Source organism: Eretmochelys imbricata, chromosome 10 (assembly GCF_965152235.1).
Source record: "Eretmochelys imbricata isolate rEreImb1 chromosome 10, rEreImb1.hap1, whole genome shotgun sequence".
NCBI classification, from domain to species: domain Eukaryota; kingdom Metazoa; phylum Chordata; order Testudines; family Cheloniidae; genus Eretmochelys; species Eretmochelys imbricata.
Window position 1 is genome coordinate 65,324,396 of NC_135581.1, and position 16,834 is coordinate 65,341,229.

At 38.8% G+C, this 16,834-nt stretch overlaps 1 protein-coding gene across 1 annotated transcript in view; it reads left to right on the plus strand.

The window, feature by feature from the left end:
* Positions 1-9,362: 9,362 nt before the first annotated feature.
* Positions 9,363-16,834, plus strand: part of FGF7 (fibroblast growth factor 7) — a 60,242-nt gene continuing 52,770 nt past the window's right edge. Inside the window, exon 1 of the mRNA XM_077829072.1 lies at positions 9,363-9,648. Within this exon, the coding sequence (XP_077685198.1) occupies positions 9,363-9,648 (286 nt within the window). The remainder of the gene's footprint in view (positions 9,649-16,834) is intronic.

Genomic DNA, 16,834 nt, shown 5'->3' on the forward strand with positions numbered 1-16,834 from the left:
TGGCAAATAAAATTTAATGTGGATAAATGTAAAGTAATGCACATTGGAAAAAATAACCCCACCTATACATACAATATGATGGGAGCTAATTTAGCTACAACTAATCAGGAGAAAGATCTCGGAGTCATTGTGGATAGTTCTCTGAAGACGTCCATGCAGTGTGCAGCGGCAGTCAAAAAAGCAAACGGGATGTTAGGAATCATTAAAAAAGGGATAGAGAATAAGACGGAGAATATCTTATTGCCCTTATATAAATCCATGGTACGCCCACATTTGAATACTGCGTACAGATGTGGTCCCCTCATCTCAAAAAAGATATGCTGGCATTAGAAAAGGGCAACTAAAATGATTAGGGGTTTGGAACGGGTCCCATATGAGGAGAGATTAAAGAGGCTAGGACTTTTCAGCTTGGAAAAATGGAGACTAAGGGGGAATAGGATAGAGGTATATAAAATTACGAGTGGTGTGGAGAAAGTGAACAAGTTATTTACTTGTTCCTGTAATATAAGAACTAGGGGCGACCAAACGAAATTAATGGGCAGCAGGTTTAAAACAAATAAAAGGAAGTTCTTCTTCACTCAGCGCACAGTCAATCTGTGGAACTCCTTGCCTGAGGAGGTTGTGAAGGCTAGGACTATAACAGGGTTTAAAAGAGAACTAGATAAATTCATGGAGGTTAAGTCCATTAATGGCTATTAGCCAGGATGGGTAAGGAACGGTGTCCCTAGCCTCTGTTTGTCAGGGGGTGGAGATGGATGGCAGGAGAGAGATCACTTGATCATTACCTGTTAGGTTCACTTCCTCTGGGGTACCTGGCATTGGTCACTGTCGGTAGACAGGATACTGGGCTAGATGGACCTTTGGTCTGACCCAGTATGGCCATTCTTATGTTCTTATGTAAAAGTCTAGCAGACAGACAGGCTAATGATGGGCACTTTATTAACATGGCAACAGGTCTTTATTCTTGCTTTAAACTTTAGTAAAGAATTATTTTTTCTGTGTTAAAAGGCTTCCAATACCTATTTAATGCTTGACTGGTAAATAAATTGCAGGAATCGTCATGAAATTCAGTACTCAGTATATGGATCCTCACAGACGGTTACTGGGCTAGTTTGTTTGGACATATAAAAATCACAAATGATACAATCCTATCTGCATATGCTGTTGATTATAGGTGGCATTTAAATCTTTGCTTAAACTCTATTCAGAGATAAACAGGTTTCTCTTGAAGAGCTTCTTTTCATATTTATTATTACTGGCTAAAACTATATTTTAATCATCACAAACAAAGTTATTGGAAATACTTTTTTGTTCTTTAAATAAAGAAATATTTCAACAAAGCTCTAGGAAATGTTTGCAATAAAGTCTTACACAAAACATCTGTGTTTACTAAAAGATGTTTTCTAACTTAAAAATTAAGGTATGTTACACATCAAAAACAAAAAATGAAATAAAAAGCTACATAAGTTCATGAAAAAAAAGTGGTATGAGTTACAGCTTTGTTAAGTGCTATGTTCAAAGTAAAATTGGAATAGAGAAGTCTGGTCAGGTAAACTCTGTATGTTTCCCAAACCTGGTGGAAATAAACCAGCTGCTATATAATGAGACTAAATTGTGGTCTTCTGTGGAGTATAGAATATTACTTTCAGCCTTCTAGTCTCTCTGCCTTCTCCAAAAGCCTTATGCTACAATACATGGCTGTTATAATCTTAAATTTTTGATAGTCCTACTCAGTGTGCCTACTGTCACAAGGGAATGGACTCTCCAATGAGGATTGCCAGTACTGGTAATGACGTTACTAATAGCAATGGAGAGCTTTTGTAACCCTCGGTACTATGCAGGCTTTACTCAGAGGAGGAAACCATCCATCTCCAAAAACACTAATCCCTAGGATTCCACTCTTTCATGTCAGTCTGTCCTTCAAAAAAAGTCAGCTTCTTGGTGACCCTGCCTCCTGTCCAACTAAGTCTGCATGTGTCTCCCTCAGAAGCCTATTTGGGGATGAATTAAGATATTTCCTCCAAGGTCCTTAATCTCCCCCAAATAAACTGAAGAAAAACAAATTACTGCAGATAACTTATAAACATAAAAACAGAATACACACAAGATAAATTATTTGATATTAAGTATTCAGATATCTACTAGTAGTATACCCATTTCCAGTTTTCCTGAAAGCTTACATCCATCCCATATGACCAAAATCTGGATGTTTACAGCAGCCAACAAATAGAGATGGTGGAGGCTTTTGAGTTTAGCTTTGCAAAATATTTATGATGAAAAATTTATAGTAAAATTTTTACAGTACAAAATTGTACCCAACATTCCCACACCTATAAAAATTTGCAATTTCAACAACCGATGCAAGCTACCAAAAGGAAACAACTTCTCTCAACAATCAGGCAGGGGAAGTCTGGAAGGAGCCATCCCTTATGTCTATGTATTTTTAATCCACTCAACTCCATACCATCTAGGCTGAAAATTAAAATAGGAACAATTCCATGCAGAAGTGGCGTGTTCTCCATCTCTCTATTGTTTATAGAGGGTTCCTTTTGCTTTATCTCAAGAGATGCTGCCGGATGTTCCGTAGCTGTCATTATCGAGGAAAGGATAAAGAGCAAATAGCAGATTTTTCATTGCATCTTAAATCCTGATTTGTGATAACAGGGAGTTATGCAGCTGAGGGCTTAATACTGAGAATGCCCAGTTTCTGCACCCTTAGAATTTTACCCTGGTCTCCATCAGCCACAGAATCCTAACGAATTTCAGCTGTTGCCACAGAAACTGTGCTGATCTCCAAGGTAGACAGGTTCCATCCCATTGCAGGTTTCAGAGTAACAGCCGTGTTAGTCTGTATTCGCAAAAAGAAAAGGAGTACTTGTGGCACCTTAGAGACTAACCAATTTATTTGAGCATGAGCTTTCGTGAGCTACAGCTCACTTCATCGGATGCATACCGTGGAGGTATGCATCCGATGAAGTGAGCTGTAGCTCACGAAAGCTCATGCTCAAATAAATTGGTTAGTCTCTAAGGTGCCACAAGTACTTCTTTTCTTTTTGCATCCCATTGCAGACTCTGAAGATTTGTAACAGCAATCCAGAAGCTGATCAGAAACAGGATAGGAAGCCAGCAGAGTGCAGAGAACCAATTTGTTGTGCTTTCACTAGTTAAATGTTTCCTAGTAGGCAGGCCACTGCGCATTGGATCAATGGAAATGTCTATATTGCCTTCATAGTCAAACCACATGGAACATATTGTAGGAGTCCATCCTGGAGATGAAGAAGGTATGGGTCATTATGGCTAACTGTGCATCTGAAAGAAGAAGGTGCATTCTCCTAGCTAGCAGAAGATGGAAAAGGTCTATTTGGCTGCTACTACTATTTGGGTGTCTACTGTTTGATACAGAGACCTTTATTCAACCTTCATAACTGGCAAACATAACAGTTGCCTTTGATTTCTAAAATTTTCATTGTTGCAATTTCCCACCTACTCACACTAAAGGAATTGGCATCTAGGTTGCTGTAAGGGGAGAAGGCTTACAGAAGTATTATGGGGGTGGTTTTAAAAAAACGTTGAGTACATACAAGCAATATTTTTCTCTTTCTGTAAACTTTTAGTGCTGTCAAGTTATCACAATGTGCCGATGTATTTCTTCAAATAAAAGCCTGTCAGAGAAAGGATCATAAAATTTGTGCAGTTTTAGGAGAAATCTGCACCATGTAAAACCTTGCTCGAGATCAGATTTGCAAAGTTCTGGGCATATTTCCTTGATAAGGTGGAAGTGCTAGCCAGTGCAATAAGACGTTCTTTCATGAAAATAGAGTAGGCCTATTTGGGGGAGTCACTGGTTATATCCGACTGCCAGCCCAGCTAAATCCTGGTAAAGAGGCCCTCTCTGTGGCTATATGGGATATAAATACCTCTCCCATTGCCAGTCAGCAGAAAAGGTATTGTGGTGACCTTGTCCTGACATGGTCTTAACTGTTTTCTGCACATCACTAAACTTTTCCCCTTCTCCCCACCTGCTGCAGGGAAGCCCTTAAAGTGGCAACACCCCTTTTTTCCAGCTAGACAAATACCCACCCGTTATAAAGGTTGCAGTGGGCATAGTCATGAAAATAGAGCAGGCCAGTTTTGGGGAGGCATTGGTTAATACATGGCTTGTACCGAAAGTGGGTTGCATTTTTCCAGGAAATTCAGATTTGTGAAGGAAGGCCTGATTTGCTCAAGCAGGTTAAAATGGTGTCCTTTCATCAGGCAACATACAGTTGGGCTTGCTTTTTGGTAAGGGCTAAAATTTCATTGTATATTTATAATGTATTTATTTAAAGCTGCAGCTTCATTTTGAAAGGTTGTTATTTGCGGGCAAAGCGAGGAGGAAAGGAGGAGGATGTGGGCACCAGCCATATTAAAATAACTTGTTCACTGGTTACACTTACAGCTGGTGCCTTATTTAAATTGCTTTTTAATTATTGTAACTATAAAGCTTCATAACACACTGCTGTATCAAATGATTTATTTTACGGAGCTGAGAAAGATACACGCAGAAAGCTTGTGGCTGGAGCATGAGTATCTACAGCTTTCTGGAAATGAAACCTCAGGTGTGCTATGGGTTTATATAAAACTAAATGCCAGAGAAAGCACAAATAAATTAAAAATCCCCAAAAGCAAAAAAGCCGGTTTTAAATGTGGCAAGTTGTTTTTGTCCAGCAAAGACACAACATTTTTTTTAAATTCCACATGCATTCTACTCTGAGAAGTAAAACACAGATAAGATTTTATCCCTGATTACTTGAATGCCACATATTTTTTCATTGTATCAGTCTGAGTTCAGATCTAGGAATGGATCGGAGACTGTATTGGTATAAATGGCTGGTGAGTTCTTTTTAGCAATGGACGAGGGATCAGTGGACATGGTGATTTATCAGATTTGTCGGGAGCTTTTGATATTATTAACCCATAGGTATTGTTGACTTACCCAGTGAATCTTGGGGGAGTTGGGGAAGCAGTGGATTCATTCTTCGTTTATAAGATTTCCCAGACAGTACTGTTCATTTTCTCCAACAGCCCTCACATGGAGTCCTACAGGATTTTGTAATGCTCCTGTTTAATATTAAACCGACAGGGTAGATTGTGAGATGCTTTGGACTGAGATTTCATCAAAATTGCCAGTAGAACTCAGCTCTACATCTTCTTTTCACTGAATTCAGACTTCCACTGTCTAATAGAGAAGGGGATCCGGAGGTACACAAACTGGTTACCCATTAGCCTGGATAAGGCTTATTGGCAAGGGGAAACTTCTAAAGAACTTGGAGGAAGCACTATTTGCATCATTTTCCAGGGTTCACCATTGCAATGTGCTATAGTATAGGGCTATTCTTGCAATCTACCTAGACATTCCATATCAAGCAGAACTTGCCCCCTTCCTAGGGCAAGCTGGCATGACAAATGCTACCTGTGCTGAAGTCTCTGTATTGGTTTCCTTTCACTTCTGGATTGCAACTTCAGATGTCAATGGAGATTTTAAAAGACTAGAATGGTTATTCAGGCAGTTATCTGAACTTTTCGCCCTAGCATGGCACTAAGATGGCTGATTGGCTCTTGCTTTTGGTCCCTAAATTAGAAAGCTCCATTACGGATAGCAGGGCTCCCTCATCTGAGGGCTCCATCTTTGGAATTCAGTCTTCTTTGTAACTTCTCAGGGCCCAGGATTAGAGATTATCGTGGCACATCACAAGGCCAACGGGCCATATCCTTAGCAGGTGTAAATCAGCACAGCTCCATTGACTTCAATGGAAGTATGTCAGCGTACACTAGCTGAAGACCTGGCCCCATTTTATTGAGTGCTTTGTTGACTGATTTTATGATGTTCCTACTCTTACTTTTGAAAATGTATTTACTATATTTATTCACTGTAGGAGGTGCCTCGTTGCCACTACAATAGAGACTATAGAAATTAGAACAATCAACACATAATAAAGGAGCAGCTTCCCTGCCCCTGGTTCCCTCTCCCCCCCCCCAGCCCCAAATTTTCAGATAGCAAATGAGCCATTTGGAAGGAATTTATTAGAACACTATTACTGCAACTAGGACAAAAAAATGTAATCCCCACATGCTGGGGATGGCACTAGCCAGGCCTTTTGAAAGGTGAAATGTACGAAAAGCCACTTCTTAAAGTGTCTAGAGGAGGCATTATGTTCCGGGCACTGTAGACCAGGACAGGTGCATGCCACTGGGTCTCTCCTGAAGGCATCAAAACATTAGGTTGGCCATTTGGGGACAGCGTATGGTAGGGTGAATTGGAATTATGATCATCTAAGCTTCAGGGACCTTTCCTGAATCTGGGCTGTGGGTGTAAAAGAGAATTTCAAACCCACCATGATTCTGAATGGGTTTCACACATTAGTAGGGATGAACTAGTCAGAAATCTTGGGTGACTGAAGGTATTTTGTACCTTTTTTACTTCGTCCCTCAATGCACCAAAATAAGCAGTTATGTATAATCCATAAACGAAGTTGCTGCATGATTATAAAATAATTGTTCAAAACTATAGGGAGTCAATTTGTCACTCCGTTTCATGTTTGGTCCTCTCTCTTGCTGTCCCTTCTGTGCTGGAGTCTCTGGTGCAGATCTGATGTTCCTACATGGGTATCCTTTGCCTCCTCATGTTAAAAATGCATACTTGTAACAATTACGAAAATAATCTCTTAAAAGAATGAGAAAATATCTAATTTTCCTTCATGACTATGGCAGTATTTGTATGTAAATCATTGTTCTTTCAGGTAACAATGATAATAAAATAGAATTCCTGGGGTCCTACTCTCCCTCTGCAGGATTTGAGTAAATCTCATTGACATCAAGTGAACACAGAGAGAGTAGCAAATGGGGAGTGCTCCAAGGGAGCTCTGAAAGGAGAAGTTGAAGTATCTGAACTTTGAGAAGGGAAATTACTCAGATCCTCTGAGTTGGTGTGTGGGTTGGGAGGATGGGAGAGCAGGTGGGATGAAATAGGGACCCCTGGTGACACACATCTGTGAGTGATAAACACTGGAACACTCCAATCTAAGTCCTGAATCATTAAACCCTCCTCACCACTAGGTGGCACACATGTATCCTTAATGTTCCTAATGGCTATTAACTAGCTCAACCGTTCTTTTCAAATCAAGTTAAAGAATACACTAAATTATTCTCCACCTCTCCTGGGAAAGGTTTTGGATTAGGGTAAGCATGACTATGTTACAATTACAATACTATTTTCAGAGACCTACAGATACAAGTAATTTTCTCTTTACGACAGTGCATTACAAGATTTCCCCATTCCTGTTTGCTAAAATGTTACAGAGATGTCTCTGTAAGATAAGAATAGAATTCATATTAAATAAGATAAAAAGGCACTGCTGTACTCAGTGAAATCCAGAGTTTCAATATGTTTTTATAATAGCTGGATTTCACCAAAATCACGACAAGATTTTAAGGATGACATGGAGCAGAGTTTGGGCAGTAGACTGATGACAAAAGTTGGAAATAAATATGTAGAAACAGCATGATAATACGTAGCTGTTTATTTGCCGCCCCAAAACTTAAGCCAACAGATCATCCATCTAACAGTGTGCTAATATGGATCACATCTGTACTACTGAAACTTTTAATTCTCATGCTGCAATTTCTAGGAAGTATTCATTGGGGAAATGGGGAATATCATTCCTCATTATATTTTTCTTGGGATGCTGAAAAAGGTCTAGACTGAACGCAATGTTTAGAACATACCTCGTGTTTGTCCATAACAGCCATTTAAATAAGAACCCTCTGGATTTTGTATGCAATTGTTCCTCATTTACTAGTCTACAAAACAAAAGCAGTCCATAATAGGCACCATGCCTACCACCCACACTGAGTAATGCACCTGGGTATTTCAGATATCTAAAGGAAGGATAGTAAGCAAAGTATGTACCCATCAATCTGTGTAAAAGATTTGGAGGAGAAATGAGGTGTGTGTTTTTGTTCCTAAGGAAAAGGGAATACTGAACTAAATCAAAGAACAGAAATGCTTTAACTGACATGAAAAGTAATTTTATTCAGTGATCACAGAAATCTGTTTCTGGAAAGTAGGTACATACTTGGAGATTTAAAGCATAAACTACGTTTATAGCTCCCTCTGATGACCATTGGACACTACACAACATAAGTCTTCTTTTATTTTTGTGCATACATTCAACTGACAGCTGACTGGTTAAATTCTAATTGCTTCCAAGTGAGGTCAGCAAAGGTATTTATCGAAAAGGACTGAACAACAGGCTCAACACACACACGCACGCGCACGCACAAGCGCATACACACACCACCGCTCTTGCGTGTTGATTTATGGAAACAATTATAATTCTGCTGAAGTCTTTCTGAGCTGAGAAAAGTTTGTAGCTACAGTAGAGCGTCTCATGTTGCAAAAGGCAGACAACAGAAATGGAATACTTGTGTATCCAGCTGTTATCAACAGGAACAAGTAAGTTATCGGTCCTTTAAAAGAATGCTCTGGGCGTTCTAACCACTAATGACTTTCTCTTTTCTTGATTGATGTATGTTAGAAGTAAGCTTCTTGACATTTTCTTTAAAAAAAAAAAATCTACAAGTAACTGTATGTATAAAAATACAGTCCCACAAATATCTGGGTCTGTCCTGATATTCAAACTAGAGAAGTGCAGGCAGCCCTTTAGGAAGAATGTGGCTAACTATAAAGATATAGGCACAAAGTAACCAAATGTAAGAGATGCAATAGCATTTTACTGCGGCTGAGTTTTGGAGCTTAGCTGAATCAATAGCTTATTTGAAAGACTTATTACTGAGCTACACAAGGAATTGTACACAGTTCAAATGTGTGCTGCTGTCAAGAGCCTGTTGTAAGATATATTTTGTATGTGTGCTCGAGTATGTTTTTTTTAAAGAAGTTAAGTCACTGTATAAAGCTAGGAGATATTTTGCTATGCTACAGTACTCATGCAGCATATATTATAGTTGCACACATGTAACAATTGACCATAAAATTTATCCATGACACTTTTCTCATAGATCTTTTACTTTCAGTGCAAGCAGCAAATTCAAGTAGTACAGAAGGTCATGACAGCCAAGGTTATTATAACCGGTTTCTTTAAAGGATATCCTGACTGAAAAGATATTTAAGGAGATATCCTGTTTCAACATCAGTAACTATTAAGGAATAAGGATCAGAATTCTGGAAGAGGAAGCAATCTCAATTAAATCAATCTACAACTCGCTGTAAAGACAGAAGGCAGGTCAATGACCTAGGAGCAACGATCTACTTGAGTTTTAATTTTCATTATGTTGTTCATGAACACCCAGAACACCGCACTATAATGCACAAATGGATACTGACATGGATCCTGCCGACTTTGCTCTACAGATCATATTTTTACATTATCTTTCTAGTGGGCACTATATCTTTAGCTTGCAATGACATGACTCCAGAGCAAATGGCTACAAATGTGAACTGTTCCAGCCCTGAGCGACATACCAGAAGTTATGATTATATGGAAGGGGGGGATGTAAGAGTGAGAAGACTTTTCTGTCGAACTCAATGGTATATGAGGATTGATAAACGAGGCAAAATAAAAGGGACACGAGAAGCAAACAACAACTATAGTAAGTAATGTCTCTGCTTTTGAAATTTGTACTGAAAGATTTTAAAATTTATGAATTGTTGGCTTTTTATCCCTTCATTTATGATGCTTTCACAATAATTTTGTATAGCGCAGTAACCATTCTATCAGACATGTTTTCCAATTGATCATACAGCAGGACATTTGGTATTGATTTTGAAATGCGTCACTTTAAATAATACGTTACTAGTATGTTGTAGAGCTAATGTATTAGTTACAGCTGGTAACTATTAGCAAACAGAGAGCCTATTTTAACAAGTGAATTAAGGTTGTACATCTGAAAATATATAACCGCAAACTCTATGCTCATAAAGTACTTATGAAACATTAAACCACATTTATGTAGGACACAAATTACCTACAAGCTCAGTATGTGTGACTGAACAATTAAAATATATTCAATATTAGAAAATGCAATGGAAAGAAATATGAAAATTGCCTTGCAAAACCATTTGGACAATTTGCCAGGCTAGAATAAAATCTAATATTGCTTCTACAGCTCATTATTACTTGGATAATGAAAAAATACTCTCCTCTCTCACTTCCAAAAAGATCACTCACCCAGAGAGGGTGGACATGTAAAATTATACTAAATATACTTTTAGCATGAACTAAGGGGAGTTGGATAATAATCCTGATCCACCTATATCAATATTTAAAATGATTTTCATATACCACTATTTTAAGATATTATGTTTGCATGCGCTGATTTTACCAATTTTACAATTTGTGTGTGGTATTGTAAATTTAGGCAAATACCACATCTACTTCAAGAATATTGGCATAATTTTTTTAAGACAGAAGAGAAATACAGAGAATTATACACTGTAGCACTTAAAATGAGAATAAGTACAAAATTATTATTGCTTTAAAGTGTCAGAGGTATATATTGTTCTAGTGAACAGTGTTTATTAAACAACAAATCTCTGTCCTGTGATGGTTTTAAATGTTATTCTATTATTTGCCATATAAATTAGGGAGCATTATAACAGCAAAAAAAGAAAAATCAAAGTGTGAGAGATGGTAATATGATTAGTTATTTTTCAGTTGAAAATTTACTCCCCCCCCAAACAAATTCTTATTCTTTTCAAGTACTGTGCTGCATCATATTTACTTCATGATTATAACTAGCATTGGCCATCTTACATAACTCAAAGGGTTTTCTTTGCAAATTTTACTGTTTCTTTTAAAATTTGTTTTTATATTAGTCTCCTTTTTTCCCTACAATCTATTCCATCATACATAACCATATGGCTTGGAAAATGTAAAACATCAGTTTATTGGCTATGGGCCAAATCCAGCAATTTTTTTAGTTGGTTCTTACGCAGGCAACCTCTCATTGACTTCCAGTGGGACATTGCCAGAGTAAAGACCGCAGGACTATATCTACAAGGGAAATCCTGGCCCCCTAACTTCAATCAGGCCAGGATTTCATCCTAAATGTTCCTACATAAAAACAGTCTTCTGATTTTTTTTGCAACACTAATGCATACTACAATCATATTTTATCTGTTTATTACTTGTATACTGTCTCTCTAGATGGGTTTATATGATCACATGTTCCCAAATAATTATGCAAATTTGCTTTTTATTATACTATGCTCTTTAACCAATGTGTTGGTTTGTAATTTAACATTATTTCAAATTCAAGTAAAGGCTCTTAATCTGTGAGTCCATGTTTTTGCTACATATTAATGATTTTAATAAGTGTTTATTTTAGGATTTAATTACTACTATCTAGGTTTTTAGTAAAATGTAGCATATTTGACTCAAAGTTCAGGTTTTTTTGCAACACAAAATCCTCAATACTTTATCTACTAAATCAGGTATGAGATAAGGAAGTGTCTCTGCCACATGTAAGGTAGAGAAAGGCGGGAGGTCTCCCAGCATATTAAATTTAACATGCTTGCTATACTTCATCTACTGCACATACTAGGAAATAACTATTTTAGTGCTTTTGTTGGATAAGCAGAATAGAAAAAACAATACACATATAGAGGCCATGGGAGAAATCAATTTAGCAATGATAACAGGCTAGTATTTTCAGAGGACCTCCTGTGTGTGTATTATCAAATCAAAATATAAATCAGAACAAACTCACTTTATTTCCTCTTGATTTAATTCAGATTAATACAGTTTTGGGGCGGGGGGGGGGGGGGGAAAGAGAACATACCCTCTGTGCAAATGAACATGAAAGAAATCTCTTTCTGAAGATGTGTTTGTGGCCATATACTAAACACATTTCCAGTCTGTGTTCGGATAAGAAAAAGATTGGACTAATTTTCTTTCCCCCAGACAAATGTTGTTTTCACAGCAGTAAACTCAAACAGCTCTTATTTTTATCTAACTTGTCTTAAAATTATATCTATTACTGAAATGGACAAATCTGCATGTGTAAACTTCACTCATCTCTGTTAGGTGACTCACTAGTTTGCAATGCTCAGTGCTGGAAGTGGTAAACCAGACTATTCATTTTCTCTGCATGGATGATACCCCAAAAGAGTCACATCAGAGTCAACCAGCTTCTGTGGCTGTCAGGGATTCAGTTGCTGCTCTGAGAAATGTCTTCATATTCTATACTGCCAGCCCCACCGTATAATCTTAGAACAATGCAAAGATATTTAGAGGATTCTCTATATTTGAAAGAGGAAACCCCAACTTTCTCCCATAAGAAATGGAAATGCTGATGTAAAAAAACACTGTGGTTTCCTGTATCCTGAATGTAGGAGAGAATCTAAGCTTGATCCTGTCATAAAGCCACAGATGTAGAAGAGGAACCTAACACCCGTCTATCTGCTGGTTCACTATCAGAAGCATGCAATAAACTCAGATTCAAGTACAGAAATCTCATTGTAAATATTTAAGTGTTAATGTATTGTAAGTGTTAATGAAAGATGCCAGATTGAGTTTTGCAGACAGAAATCACCACTTTATCCATACACCATATATTGTACAACATGGACAATAGGCAAAGCTTCCTTACAACTAGAAATCTTTCAAAGATGACATAACACCATCATGTTGCATAGGCAACTTGAGAAGGACGAAATACATGATGGTTCTCATATTAATCAAGATTATGGATCTGAGGTACCAAGAATACAAATCAATGATTGTGAGGAGTCAATAAGTAATACAAGAACAGAGTCAAATCTAATACGTACATTATTTGCAATTATTTGCACATCAAACTTCTCCTAACATACAGAATGCAGTCAGAATAATGTGGCCCTATGAAAATCATAGCAAACATAAAAGACAGAACACATTCATCAAGCAGACTCTGATGTAAAATTGTATTTGTTGCTTGTTGTTACATGATAACGTATTGAAGCAAATCCTTAATATTAATCTCCAATTCATTTCTCATAATTCAAAGTTAATTTGTTACAAATACTTATTGCAACAATTTAGTCAGCATGTTTGAGTAAAAAAAAATAGCATCCCCCCACCCCTCCCCCCCCAAAAATCTAACCTAATCTTCATGTCTTCTGTGCTAGCAAAGCAAATTGCTGAATTCTGGGCCAGATCAATGATGACCCCCTTAGGCATAAGAAGAATTTTTATTGCACACACACACTTCAGTAAGGAGAACTTCAAATAAATCTTTAAAAATGATTAGCTATTGAAATATTGTGAATCATTAGGGGTTTTTTTTCCCCCGTATAACAAGACCTTCTGTATCAAACATCTCTATATCTCCTGGCAGAGACCCATCTCTTGGCCATACAGCTGAAAACTACAGAGTAAATTTGGTCAATCATATAAGATAGTATATCCCACCACTAGGCAAAGGAAATCATTCCGCATCTGACAGAAATAACCCCACTCTTCAGGCTCAAAGTTGAAGTGCAGAGTAAGAGCCAAGAGCCTCTCACTAGAACACTAAAATAATCATCAAGAGACAGATGTGAGGCAGAAGTCTCAGCCCTTCAGAATATTTAATTTCAGTTTTGCTTTCAACACCTATTTACTGTACCTTGCTTCTCCTAGTAAACAGTCAAACATTTTTCTCAGTTAATTTCAGAGACAAACTGGCACATGAAATCCAGACTGAGGAGGTATTTCTGTCTCAGTAATAGAATGAGACCAAGCAAGTGGAGCAGAGAGGTGAGGGATAGCTCTCTTAGCGATCAATTGCTACCTTTTGAAATAATTTAGCTTCCCCTTCTTACTGCCTGATCGTCCCATCATTTCAGTTCTAATTATGGAAGTCTTGCAGATTTATTAGTTTTTGTGCAAAATGGAAGTCAAAAACAGAGCTTATTTTGAATCAGTCTAAAAGGATTTACAATTAGGACTGGATGATGCTCTAGGAATTTACATGCTCTGTTAGTCTTGAAGTTTCATTGTAAGGACAAATGGCTTCTTAACTATTTCAAAAGCCTCCCCAGAATCTTGAATCATAACTGTTTTAAAAAAGTGAGAGAGTTTTTAAATGTGAATTTCCAGTATCAAGCCACCTCTCAAACCAGGAAATACCTTCTCCACCACCCCCATTCTGTTTTGGATGAGGACAAAATTCCTACAAGAAATGAGCTCTTAATGAGATCTTAGCACAAAATGGCAGAAATGTCACACAAAAACTTGGCCTCGTGAGACTTCTACTGTTTTGGACAAAATCTTATAAGAACATTACCCAAGATTCAGCATCATTAATCAAACCTAAATTCTAGCCCATATACAACCTGAAACCTAACCTAGTTCAACTCGTAGTCTAGCCCAACTCTAAACCCTGCCACATTGAAAATTAACAAATTTAATCTAGAAGTGGACCAAACTGCTACATACTGTATACCCACACACACAAAAAGCCAACATGATTTCATTGTTAACACAACTGCCCTGCACCTTTAAGCAGCGGTGTGGTGTTTGGCTGGCTGGCTGAATGCAGAGAACAGTGCTTTATGGCTGGGGGGAGGAGGGAGGAGATGAAAACTGCTGAAAAGGGTCAGCATGGTCACTGACTCATCCCCTAGGAATGCAGGCTTTAAAAGGGGCAGCTCTGCACTGGAAGCCTCAGGTTTACACAGAGCAGGCTGAAGCAGGACTCAACCTCCCTCCCCTTTAGATGGTAAAATACCAGGTTTGGTCAAGACTTGCTGTGGGCATTACACTATCTGCCCCTTTTTTAGGGGGGCTGGGAAGGAATTTTTCCCTTACCATCATACTGGCTTGGGTACAGTTGGGTTTTTGGTTTTTTTTTGGTCTTCCTGATAGCAGGCTCAGGAAGGGCTCTACTCATGCATGACATGAAGGGTGGTAGGCTATATGTCGCAACTCATTATTTAAGTGTAAGGCAGAGGTCCAGTGCAGGTTCTCCATAGGAAAAAGTGTACCGTGACCAAATAAATGGCTTGGAAAAGGATTTAAAAAGACATTCACTAAAGGAACGAATGGGGGGTGTTTGAGGAGTCCTATGATTGGTATGGTAAGGAGCCAACCCCCCATTTTTATAGCCCACTTTAACCTTCCTACAAGGGTTGGTGGACGGTAAGGTTTCAGCAATGGATTTGCTGGAGGGACCTGGATGGAAAAAAAGAGGGGGAGCTGGTAAAAAGCCCCCATGTAATTACAGAACAAACATGGGGTTACCTGCACTATATACTTTTATCGGACGGGTAGTCATAGAATCATAGAATATCAGGGTTGGAAGGGACCTCAGGAGATCATCTAGTCCAACCCCCTGCTCAAAGCAGGACCAATCCCCAACTAAATCATCCCAGCCAGGGCTTTGTCAAGCCTGACCTTAAAAACTTCTAAGGAAGGAGATTCTACCACCTCCCTAGGTAACGCATTCCAGTGTTTCACCACCCTCCTAGTGAAAAAGTTTTTCCTAATATCCAACCTAAACCTCCCCCACTGCAACTTGAGACCATTACTCCTTGTTCTGTCATCTGGTACCACTGAGAACAGTCTAGATCCATCCTCTTTGGAACCCCCCTTCTGGTAGTTGACAGCAGCTATCAAATCCCCCCTCATTCTTCTCTTCTGCAGACTAAACAATCCCAGTTCCCTCGGCCTCTCCTCATAAGTCATGTGCTCCAGACCCCTAATCATTTTTGTTGCCCTCCGCTGGATTCTTTCCAATTTTTTCACATCCTTTTTGTAGTATGGGGCCCAAAACTGGACACAGTACTCCAGATGAGGCCTCACCAATGTCGAATAGAGGGGAACGATCACGTCCCTCGATCTGCTGGCTATGCCCCTACTTATACATCCCAAAATGCCATTGGCCTTCTTGGCAACAAGGGCACACTGTTGACTCATACCAGCTTCTCGTCCACTGTCACCCCAGGTCCTTTTCCGCAGAACTGCTGCCTAGCCATTCGGTCCCTAGTCTGTAGCGGTGCATTGGATTCTTCCGTCCTAAGTGCAGGACCCTGCACTTATCCTTGTTGAACCTCATCAGATTTCTTTTGGCCCAATCCTCCAATTTGTCTAGGTCCCTCTGTATCCTATCCCTTCCTGCCACCGTATCTACCACTCCTCCTAGTTTAGTATCATCCGCAAATTTGCTGAGAGTGCAATCCACACCATCCTCCAGATCATTTATGAAGATATTGAACAAAACCGGTCCCAGGACCGACCCTTGGGGCACTCCACTTGATACCGGCTGCCAACTAGACATGGAGCCATTGATCACTACCCGTTGAGCCCGACAATCTAGCCAACTTTCTACCCACCTTATAGTGCATTCATCCAGCCCATACTTCTTTAACTTGCTGACAAGAATACTGTGGGAGACCGTGTCAAAAGCTTTGCTAAAGTCAAGAAACAATACATCCACTGCTTTCCCTTCATCCACAGAACCAGTAATCTCATCATAGAAAGTGATTAGATTAGTCAGGCATGACCTTCCCTTGGTGAATCCATGCTGACTGTTCCTGATCACTTTCCTCTCGTGTAAGTACTTCAGGATTGATTCCCAGACATCTAATAATAAAGTTGAGGCCTGATTAAACCCATGTCAAATGTCTCCTGTCCTTTTTTCGCTACAGCCAGACAATAGAATAAAATGATATGAACTGGATGTGGTAGGCGATGCCAAGAATGGAAACTCAGGTTTAAATGGTTCCAGCAAATCTGATACAAAAGATACACAAAGCTGAACCATCTTGTAATATCGCCTGCTGATCTGTAGATATATCCTAGATTTAGTATACAAA